The following is a 12,518-nucleotide window of genomic DNA, read 5'->3' as shown; positions in this document are numbered from 1 at the left end:
GGCGAGATGGTTGAGTCCTCGTCAAGGTTGCTGTGGGATCCCAGCATCACCGTTCACTTCGAGCCACACCGCGATCCGCTCCGCTTCTGGCTGAGGGAAAGAACAACTACCTTCATGTGAATACGAACATAGATGACACAGAGGGGCACAGCGTCAGATCAACGGGATTCCTGTCCGTTTTCAAGAGAGGATGTATTAGATGTGGTCCGGTGGACTCCCAAGCAAAGAAAATGGGGATTAAAACTGGAGTTACATTTTGGAATCTGATATTTTTTATGATGGTCACATGCGTGCGAGGTAAGTCGTCAGTGGAGTTATTCGGAGGTTTTGCATCAGTGTATATGGATGGGAACGAGCTTGGAGTGGATGTAGGGAGAGGAGAGCCAACCGTGCAGCAAATGCTTGAGAATAGAAGCGCATTTACTCAATGCAGGCATTGAGCGAGGACTCAATAAATATTCTTGCAGTATGCTCGAGCGGATACGTGAGTTGCTTGTGGTCATTAAGTGATGGATCACAAAGTAATATAAGGGCGTTGGGAGATTTTATCCGAGTTTTTTTTTTACATATGAACAGCACTCAGGGTGGTTTCAAATAACCACTATTAGGGAACGGCTAATTACTGAATCTTAAATGAACGCGTGTTTTGAGTGCTTATTTTCGGGTAACGCAGCTCGATATGGGTTGGAGATAGAAAGCGAATCACGATTCCTTATGGTATAGTTGATATACAGCCAACAAAATTCACCATTAACACATGTGTTAGTCTATAAGTAGTCAAGAACATGCTGGATAACGTGTGGCACGTAAGATTTCGACCTTACACTTGTCAGGGTACCATCTCACCCAGCATCTCACGATAGAATTGACGCGTCTGGACGCCTATTGATCAGCCTTGCTTTGGAGGTTTTAACTGTTGCACGCCGTCTCCATATGTAGCTACAGCGTAACATGATCACATATAGGTTTGAAACATCCTCGGCGTTTACAGTGGATTTATTTGGAGGAGGCATGGTGTGAGCTTTCATCTCCGTGATTCTTAGTGGGATATGGAATATATAAGGCTTTTAGAAGTGAAGTTTTAGAAACGTGCTAATTGTTAGGTTTCTGTGTAGTTTGATTGAATTTAGTGGGGTGGAAGCAAACCCCTGGGCAGCACTTCTGCCTGATGTATCTTGGTCATTACCACCTGCCTAGCATTTTAATTTGCATCAGAGCTGATTCATCTGATGCTAAACGGTTTATAAGAATAGTACCGCCAGCTCAAATCTAATCTAATTCATTGTATCTGATTATTTTATAAATATAAACAGATAAGATATTAACAGCCTAATTATTTTTCTATAATCTCGATTAGACGCTTCGCGTATCGAGTATGTCGTTACGCGGAATGAATACTGAAAAGGGCTTGATTTGTTTCCTAGTTGGACTGGAGAGATATGGATAAACAGCGGTACCGGTGTCCGTAAAGTGTGCAAGATGCAGTCTTGTTGGCTGATAACCCGTCGCGTGGTGGCAGTGTGATGAGATCCCGAGGATAATTAATGCGATCTAGACCTCACATCACTGACTTACTGCTAGATAGAGAGCGCGCGCGCTATTCAGTGAGTCATTCTGACGTGCAGTTGTTTAGTGCATTTCAATAAATACATAAACTCTTGGTGTGAACATATATTAGACTTTAATTCATAGATAACAGACACAAAAAATCTTAAACCAGTGGTTGGTTGGTCTTAGGTGGTTGAACATGGTCTTGATGATCTCCAAGTGGTTGACGTGCCTAACTCCATTTTAAACCAGCAATCTCGTCCCACACGACCAGCCTGGGAGACCATTTTAGGCTGGTTTAAGCATCTTCCCACCTAGCAGGGATGTGGTCAGTAGATAAATGCTTCATGGTTTGGGATCAGCAGGCCTTAGGACAAAACTTAATTATGAACATTATTTCTATGGGCGCTGAATTAAAAATTCACCGTTCTGGAAGCCAGTTGCTCTGCAGGAGTCCAGGTGGTAGATTTTTATAAACGTGCTTCATCTCATTTCTTGCAGCAAAGACACATTTTCTGATATTAGGAAAACCAGCAGAGCGTAACTGGAGTGGGAGAACATTGTGGGATCATTTGAGAATTCATGGAAGAAAATAATATATATATATTTTAGAGGTTGTTGATTTTGTGATAGTGATATAAAAAGATCAGCTACAGGCTTTGAAGTTAAACAGTCCATTATTTGTGTTTTAGTACATTTATGCATTATTCAATTGAAGTAGTTTGACATATGGAGCTATAAAGATCTGGAGGATGAAAAAGGATGCTATATGGGCCATATCTAGGAGATTAATTATAAAATTGAAATCCTGTATAGACAATTTTTGTGTTTTAGAATGTACTAACAACAGCTTAAACTTTTCTGTTTCCTGCTTAAGCAACAAGAAGTGAAAATAAATGGACTGACTGTCAAATAATGAAAGCATTTGTCCTCATTAATAGAGCAGAAAAGTCTAGTTTCAAAGTCTTATTTATTTCCATAAATTATGCCATATGTAATTTCACAAAACAGCAGGGTTCTTTCGGATTGTTTATTCTGAAAGGCTGCTTAATAAATCAAAATTTAGGGAAAAACCTAATATATTAGTCGGCTGTTGTGGTTAACCTGCCCTATCACAAACCTAGTTTGCTTGGCTTCATCAAAAGCCTCTTTAATCTCACTTGTTTCAAATTAGTTTTTATAAACTGACCACAGATCACCAGCTAAAAGCCAAATATGTCTACTCAGTGGTGAACATATGGACCCACTGAGGACAAGTCCTGAGGGGATGGATTACTTTACTTACTTTACTTTTAGTCATTTAGCAGACGCTTTTATCCAAAGCGACTTACAAATAAGAAAAAGTAACTAAAACTAAAAGTTAACACTCTGTGGATTAATAGCTGGAAGAGGCATCATACTTGGGATCAGTGCCCTGTCTTACAAGTGTAAAATCCAACATGTTACAGATTGCCGCTGTGTAACACTGCCTCTTCTCTGGCACGCCTGAAAGAGGCTTTTAATCTCCATGAGCAAAGCATGGCTGCTGAAGAGCCAGGTGCAGAGAGGGTCATTAAAGTCCCCAGATGTCTGCAGTCAAATAGATTTTAGGAACTCCTCTTCTACAAAAAGCATGTTTAGGGTTATTTGTATGAATATGCACTGCTTACAAGATGATTTCTAGCAGTCGTTTGTGTGCGTGAGGCTTGTCGTGTAACATATTCTGTAGTGTTTCCTGTCAAGTGACAAATGGCACACTGCCGTCAGGTTGGAATTGCGTCTCGTGGGAAATTGAGCAGCATCAATAAAATGGATCCAATTAGATGGTTTCTGTTTATTGGTGGACACATGAATAGGACATAAAGGGACGTAAATACCTCGGAGGGGAATATGTTATATCAGATTGAAGATCTGTACTTCTGCTGCAGACCATACTGTTGCTACTTGGATATGCATCACCTTTTCTCCCACCCTGAGGAGAATCGATCGGAAGTTGGAGTGATCTTCTCACTGTAACAAAGCTTTGCGTGAATGCTCAGTGGATCACCTATAGTTTTCCCTGGACTTATCTTCTGTTCTTCTCCTTAACAGCCCCTGATGATCAACATTGCATTAGTCATGCACAAATACTCACACCTACTTTGGTCTCTTGACTTGTACTTGACTACATCTGAAGTGTTGAACAGCTTGTAGTACAAAACATGCAAAAAACACTGACAGATGGATGGCTTTTCAAAAGGGATGATGTTTTAAATTAGTGGACAAGAGAAGAGGTAGTTGGAATACAAGTTGTTTCTTTGTGGGGGTCTTTTAAGGGTCATATAAGAAGCTTTGATGTCAGGCTTTGTGGTTAGACCTATTAAAAAAATAAATAAAACAAAAAATGCAGTGTAAGCAGGGTCCAACCTAGCCAATAAAATGGTGAGTTAATTTTACAGCTGTGTAAGTATTTATTACTGGCAAGGAAATGCATTTTACATTAGTCTTGTTGAAAATAATAATTAGCATGTTTTCAGATTTGCTAACGCTGAGTAAACTTACGGCTATGAAATTGTATTTCACATTATTTTTATTGAAAATAATTAACAATGTCAAATCTGCTAACATTGTTCATTTACCAACCATAAATATTCGTTAGTGATAATCTTTTCTTGCATTATTTTTGTATTCCAAATTATGATATAATAATAAAAAAAAAAAAAACTTTCTTCTGGTTAAGTCGATAAACCAGTAGGTGGCGACAAGTCACTGTATAATGAGTGACTCATTGAATCGTTTCTTCACACAATTTGTTTAAAATCAAATTGATAAGCAATATAGAGGACGTCATTGTTTACAATACAACACCGGAGCATATGCCGCTGAGTTGAGGGGTGGGACGTTTAGACAAGGCGGTTTAGCCAATCACAAGACACTGGACCAGCTAACCAATCAGAGCCTATCGCGTATTTCTGAGGGAGGGGCTTCATAAAAACAGGAAATGATCAGCGTGTTTATCAGAGAAGGGACAGAGCGTAATAGTTAAATTATGTGAAAAATAATGTGTTTTTTAAAAAATGGAGCATTAACACATGTTAGACTGCACTCCATAAACACAATCAAGCCTAGAAAAAAAACAAAAAAAACGGCCAACCACCCCTTTAAATTATTTAATTATTAGTCATTGTCATTGAATTATTCACTGAATCAATTTGTAGCACGTACTCATTCAGGAAGGCCACCGTGTTGATCAGAGATGTGAAACTAATTGCTGTGGCTTTGTTTGTAACTTCATTGATGGAGAATATTTGACCAATATTTTGTCTCTAAAGTAATTTACTGTAAATGTATATGCACACATACATACATGTGAATGGGATATTCCACAAACGTGTCATTACATGCATTTCTAGAGAAAAACTATAGATATTTCACACAGACGTCACTTCTGATGTCACTGTAATATTCAACAGAGTTAAAAGTTATGTTGAATTTAGTTGTAAAATTGCCAGCCATTTTATTGCCTTGCTAAGTTTTTACTTGGTGGTGTGCACAGTATAAAAATAGCATATATACCTAACCACATTATGCATTAATTATTATGTGTCTAGGGAAATAACCTGAAATCCCTAAAGGTCAAACTGCAGAAAACAACATTTTGGGATACACCATTAAGGCTGCTTCAAGTACAGAATTCCCATGTAATTCATTAGTAATTTACGCAAGGGATTGTCAGATGGTGTTAATACTGTTAACTGTTTTTAACCACCCTAGGCATTATTTACAACATGCTGCATTTTAGTGCTGTAACAACCAAAATGAGTTTGGAAATGCAATTCATATTATGTATCTATACTATTATTTCATCTTCAAACCATCAGCATTCATGCCAGCCTTGTAAGTCACTTCAGTGGTAGGGTTGGTGAAAGCCAGCAGGGGGCACTAACTATTTCATCAGTGTGATCTATGGTCCGTTTACCATCTTTTCAGCCATAGCTTGTAATTGAGCATCAAGGAAGAGAATAACAAAAGGCTCTGTCCACATACTAGATAAAAGTGAAAAAGTGACATACGGCCAAGTATGGTGACCCATACTCGGAATTCGTGCTCTGCATTTAACCCATCCAACGTGCACACACACAGCAGTGAACACACACACACCGTGAACATACACCCGGAGCAGTGGGCAGCCATTTATGCTGCGGCGCCCGGGGAGCAGTTGGGGGTTCGGTGCCTTGCTCAAGGGCACCTCAGTCGTGGTATTGAGGGTGGAGAGAGCGCTGTACATTCACTCCCCCCACGTACAATTCCTTGCCAGCCCGAGACTCGAACCCGCAACCTTTAGATTACGAGTCCGACTCTCTAACCATTAGGCCACGACTTCCCCTGACAGTTAGAGTACTGTCACACAGTGGTAGGCTACATGAGTGATGGCTGAGTCGCGACCTCATTACTTCTAAAGGGCTTTCAGTGTGTGAAGTACTACACAAGTGCGATTTATACAATGATTTTATTTGAACCCACAAGAGCTAATTTTTTTTTTCAACAGAGGCTATTAAATGTTGTATTAAAGTAGTTTTGCTGTCTCTCAGCAAAGACTGAATCCATTTCAGTAAGTTGATCTACTACAAAAACAAACAAAGCTTTGTTACAGAATATACAATCATACTGAAGCATTTTTCTGACCTCTAAGAAGTGAAAGACTTCCAGGGTGACAGCTGTGTTGGAAACATGGTCTGATTGGAGCCCTGTGTCTGTCAGGAAGGATCAGGTGCAGAGGTGTGGAGCTGTCTGGTTTTGCAACTCATTCTCACCACGACCTGTTGTGACAGAGTTGCTCAGTCCATACACACCTATAAACATTCACAAACACATTTACAAACTGCTGCTACAGCCGCAGTGTCAAAAAAAGAAAAGCGTTGTTTGTTTTTATCATGCTGCAATACATCTGTGCTGCTGCAGTATTCAGCAGCTGCTTGCTTTTGAGACATGCTAAATTCAATGGAGGAAGGTATTTTTCTCCAGTAGTTTACTCGGTAACACTTTACAATACAGTGACACTAACATGCATTAATTCATGCTTAACAAATGCACAGATAGTCATGAGTTAAAGTATAACTCATGAAGAACTAAACCATTTATTAATAATTACTGCATCAGCAACAAATGAACATTCTATATGATTCATAGATTAAGTAATAAATAAATTGATATTAGTTAAATGTGTCATAAAGTATTAATCTCCTAATGACATATTATAATAACTAATGCTGAAAATTCATATGATAATTACCACAGTGGGTTCAAGCATGTATTTCATCTTCCAGTTGTCTGCTTTAATTAATCATTAGCTAATGATTTGCATGGGTGTCATTATGTTGTGACTTTACTTGTTGAGGCACAGAACTAACTAACTAATTCAAAATCTATAACCACAATGACATATTACGTAACAATTAGTTAATAGTTATGTGCCTCAACAAGTAAAGTCATAACATAATGACACCCATGCAAATTATTAGCTAATGATTAATTAAAGCAGACAACTGGAAGTTGAAAGGCATGGCTTTAACCCAATGTGGTAATTAACATATTAATTTACTTCATTAGTTAATATAATATGTTATTAGGGAATTAATACATTACGACGCATTTAACTAATAACAATTTATTGATTACGTAATCTATGAATCATATAGAATGTTCATTAGTTGCTGATGCAGTAATAAATGGTTTAGTTGATCATGAGTTATACATTAACTCATGATTATCTGTGCATTAGTTAACCCTTAAAAGTGACCCGGTACATCATTCTCTACCCTCTCCCTCAGTAATTTTTAAGTTAGACATAAACTTTCTTAGTATTCCTCAATCTATTAATTTTAACAATATAACAATATTAAGAAAAAAAATATTAAAATATTAAAAGAATGCTTGTTTTCTGGTTCTTTTAAAAATAAAAGATCTAAAAAGTATATAGGGTCGCTTGACCCGAGGTATGTAAATGTGTAATTTTTTTTTCTGCACAACTATATTTACATATAGTGAATATAGAAAATGACAGAAAATGAATCCATATGCCTGCTGTACAGTGCTATTTTTACCAGAAGACTGGCAAATTTCCTAGACATGTTGGACCTAGACCTCTCCCCTCATCAGAATATCCATGACCACAGTCCAGAGTCAGGCTTTTTATGGGTCAGCTTCTGTGAATGAAGAAATTACATCAAAGTCCATTCTGAAGTGCATTGGCTTGACAGAGAGGAGTCACCATCCCTCAGCGACAGCCAATGGCGGCGATTCAGAGGAGGTGGGAGCGTGTGGCGTTATACGTTTGACCTTTTGCCATGTAGAATTTGGAAGTGGGTCGTTTGCGCTGTGGTTTTCCCATCCGATTTTTTCTGCCTCGTTGTTTTCAGCGGAGATGCTTTTAATATAGTCAGTGATATATTTGCGGCCTCATTGTTTCACAAGGGAGGCTTGTTCGTGACCGCTTCTCATGGTGGGCCTCTTGTTTGTGGGGAGAATAGCTGTCAGTACGATCTGGGTTCCCTTGAATCGGGGCTGCCTCATGCTGAGCCTCTCTGGCAATTTCCTCAAAGCTCATTTACTCTTTTCTCCCTCCAGTTCCCCTCACGTATGTTGTTTCCCTTTCACAGACAGCAGATATAAATAATATCTCTTTGAGATCGCATTGGAAATATAATGGAGTGATATTTTTTTGGCAGATGTTAAAGAATGACATGGATACCTGTGGTCAGCTAGAGGGCACAGCTGGACTGAGATCTGGACTAGCTTGACCCCTTGACCTTTCGTTCCTAGGCTTCTGGCTTCGGCGGAGGATGCAGCTACTTGCTTGGTTGTCATATTAGATGATTCCATAAATTAATAAACCCACTTTTTCCCTGAATTCCTTGCACTACAATATTAATATCATAAAGTGCTTGTGACTATGACATACAGTCAGCAGAAGCTGAGATGTTTTGCTACATTTAAAATACTAGATGCCCCAAGAATTCCTAGAATTCCTTGAAATGTATCTTCTACTGTCTTATTTAATAAAGCATAAAGAGTTCCTAGCTTTTCCACTGAGCGGGCTGCTTTGTAGTGTTGCTATTTCAAGTTTCAGGTGCCATTCAGCTGCTATCTGAATTGAATCACCACAGTAGCCCGTTTAAAGTAGTTGTGCGAAACAAAGTTTGTTATGTAATGCTTTTCTACTCTGTTCCGGCTCAAATGTCGCTGAATCACGATGCCCCCGTAAGTTCATCAGATAACGCAATCTCAGAGCACAATCTAATTAAAATGGCAAACATTTTAAATTAGTGTGTGCTATTTTGGTAGCGTGTCCACGCAGGTTGAGATATGCAGAATGCAACTTCATCAGTTTTACCTGGGTCAAAGTCACCTTGAGATCATTTGTTCTAGTCCAGCAAAATTTAAAACCAAATTTTGAGTTACGGCCCTTCACTTTATCTGGTTGACTGTGCATGCTGTGAATGCTGATATTAGGAAAGCTTATCGCCTTTGTAATTAAGATTCATCATCACTATGCATATTTGAGATTGCTCAAGAGTTATTTTTCACCCATAATGCTTAATTGGGGGAGTTAACCATCCATGTCACGTGATTTAACGGTGGTTCATGACACAATTCTGAAGGCTAATGTGATCTGCTGTGGCCTTTTAAAATATTACTTTAGTAGAATGTGGACTTTTTATAGTATTGTTGTGAAATGCTGGCTTCATGCCTTGAACAATGTTAGACGAGGATGACTTTGTTCCAGCTGTTTGCGCACTGTAGCCGTTTCCTTCTGTACCTGCATATCTAATGAGGCTGGAAAAGATTTTGGAATCACTTTCACTCCACAGAGGAAAGAACAACCTATCATCAGAATTTATATGCTTCAACAGGCTTCCAAAGGCCAAAGACTGGCTGAGAAAGAGAGTTATAGAGAGTTATAATGACTATATATAATTGCATCATCATTTATTATTATTATCTGACTAAGCTAGCGTTCACAAAGCTACTGTGGTATTGTTTAAGTATAAGTGAGTCTTTATAAGTAATATTATTGGTCTTGTTAAAAGTTTTATTGCACTTTCAGTGCTTTAATTACGATGGGCCTGTGTTTTTGTGAGAACAGACCAGAATACATGTGTCTCAACTATGAAGGCCAATCAATAGCTAGTAAGGGGGAGAAGATGAGCAGGTGGAGTTGTAATTATGATGTCAGCAGCAGATGTCTGGAAACACAATCACTCTCATCTTCAAGATACATTTGTCCGCAGAGCCACAGAGCCAGCCATCAGTCAGTTTCCGGACTCTAGGCCATTGTCAAGATGGAGGTTATTGGCAGAAATCTGTACCAGCACATTAGGCCTATTTCTTTTTATTTATTCCAACATTGTGTAAACTTTAGTAAAACGTGTGTACATTTCCCATTAATGTTATTTAAATGTTTTTTGTCACACTTTTATCAGAATTCAATATTATCAGAATATCATGCCAAGTCCCAAGCCCTTACCAACTATCTTTCCAGCGCATGAGCTGTGACGGCAAAGGCAGTAGACAGGAAAAAAGTCCATTTCACACTGTTTAGAGCCCTTCAGAAAAAAAAAATCTGTCACTTGTAAAATATATACTATATCATAAAATAAATGACAGAAATAGGCTATATGTTGCTTGCAAAAAAATATTTAATTAGAGTGCATGGTTACTTGCCTACACACACACACACACGCATATATATTAATTTGAACTATTTTAGAACATATCGTATTCCTTTTTCTATGGAGACACATCTTGTTGATAGATAGTGAAATATCTGATATTCCCATTCTCAAATATGTGCAAGTAATGTATTTTGTTTTTATTCTGCAGTGTAGGCAAGGAAGAGTTCTGAGACTTTTGGATTTAATTTAAAAATATTGAAATTAATTTTCCATTTCTCCCAGAAAACAGAAAAGTGAGTGGCTGAATAATAAAGTAACTTTTGAACTTTATAGATACCTAGGCTATCAATGTTTGACATGCAAATTATGTTTGAATGTTTATTTTTTTGGATTATAATGTCCACTCCATAGAGAAATTGTGTATTTTTACGAATTCTTGAATTTATGTTTTCTGCTAGTATATTTTTTTATGTGCATATTTACATTTGCAGTTAAAAAAAAAACTTGTGATATATGGAGCGAGTCTTTCTGGCAAAAGCATCTTAAAGCAATATTGGGGCCGTTCACAAGATGTTTTGTTTGTTTTTTTTGTACACATTTGCAAGACGGACGCCTTTGACCATTGCGCTCAGGCTTCATTTTCAGCGTCTTGCATATATTTCTAAAAATACATTGCTTAAGTTAAAAGTTTAACTTTATAAAAAACATCTCTCTAAAACTTAACCTAAACATATATTTTCCATCTCACGTTTTAAATGCAAAAATGTATACTGTGCAAATTACACCTAGTTATTTCAATCATAACATTGCTAGCATAGGCACAAAGGCTTAGTTGGGTTTGTGTGGTTCTATTTCATGAATATATTGTACAATCTGATACAAAAAACTGTCACACATTCTGTCTTTGCTTTTCACCAACATCACACTGAGATGGTATCATACAATCTGACAAGCAACAATCGCAAAACACAACAAATCACACAGTGTGCACCCACTTTTCACCCCTGTCATTCGGTGCACTGCTATGTTTGATAACATAATAAACTTAGTAGTAGAATCAAAGACGAATCAAACAATAAGAGCTCAGTATCCGCATCGTATAACAACAATAGAGAAATCACACACATAAAAGGGTTTTGCTGCTAGTTTGTGGTAAGACGCAAATCCCTCTAATTACCAAGAGAACGTTTGACATTTTTCAGAATTTCCACAGATTTGGCAGCTGTAATTATTGCTGGTGGTTGCATAAAGTAAAAGGGCTGCACTGTAAGTATTTTTTTGTAATAAGGGATAAACGTTTCTCTATTCTAGTAGCCCAGAACTCACAGCATCGCCCTTTTTTCCCACCTGCCCTGTGGTGACATTTGGCATTTTTAAAATTACTTTGCTGATATGACCAATAATTAGGAATGAAAAACACTCCCTTTTCATTTTCTACGAGGCTCCTTGGCTAATTGGCTTTTCGTTGCAGTGCAGTTTTGAGCGAGTGGTGACAGAAACTAGTGCCTCACCTCATAAAACCTGAGCCATTCTACATCAGCAAGGCGCTGGCCATGATCATGCATAGATTTCTGTAATAATTTGATTTCACATCTGTGGTCTCATTAAAGTTTTCTCAGATCAGGCCCTCTTCAAGATGCAGAGGATCCGTCTGTCCTCCTACACTTTACATTGTCAGCCTTGTTTCTCACATCTGAGAAAATTAGTTTGTTCTGGAAATTACACGTATGAGGTGCAAGGTGTAATTTGACCCATTATTTACATTCATTTGTGACTTTCCTCAAGTCTGTGTGTTTAGTTGCTTCACACCACCGCTGAGACCCCACAAGCTGTTATTATCTATTGTGTATGTATTATAAAGGGGTGTGCAGCTGCTCGTCGCAGCTTCTCGTGGCATAATTATAATATGCGCACAAAGTAGCGGTTGATACCACTTAATTGGATCTATACAAACGTGTACTAGCTCTTAGCGTCAGATATACATAAAATGTATATGTACAAAACAAGTAGTTTCTTGAATGATCGAACCTAGTCCAATACAAATTAAAATCTAACCACATACAGAATGTTTTCCAGTCATAGGGCTGTATAGAGGTAAACACATTAAGCTAAGGAGGAGAAAACAAATAAGGGGATTATATATTATTCATTTAGTTTGCAGAATAATACTTATCTTGAATAATAAACCTCAATGTATTTATGTATGAAGCACATAACGTATAAATGAATAGTAGAACATCGTTGCTCCAGGAAGTGGCGAAAAGTGTTTATATGAGTGAATCATTGAGTGATTCATTCAACATTTATTCATTCATTCATTCATTCATTCATTCATTC

The 12,518-nt window shown here is 37.8% G+C and overlaps 1 protein-coding gene across 1 annotated transcript in view; it reads left to right on the top strand.

The window, feature by feature from the left end:
- Nucleotides 1-215: 215 nt before the first annotated feature.
- Nucleotides 216-12,518, top strand: part of LOC306885654 (CUB and sushi domain-containing protein 3-like) — a 405,244-nt gene continuing 392,941 nt past the window's right edge. The window contains exon 1 of the mRNA XM_079442324.1: nt 216-297. Within this exon, the coding sequence (XP_079298450.1) occupies nt 231-297 (67 nt within the window). The 5' untranslated portion in view covers nt 216-230. The remainder of the gene's footprint in view (nt 298-12,518) is intronic.

Source organism: Barbus barbus, assembly GCF_936440315.1.
Source record: "Barbus barbus genome assembly, chromosome: 19".
In the NCBI taxonomy this organism is placed as follows: Eukaryota; Metazoa; Chordata; class Actinopteri; order Cypriniformes; family Cyprinidae; genus Barbus; species Barbus barbus.
Note: the sequence above shows the minus strand (reverse complement) of the source record. Positions and strands in the feature narration are given on the sequence as shown.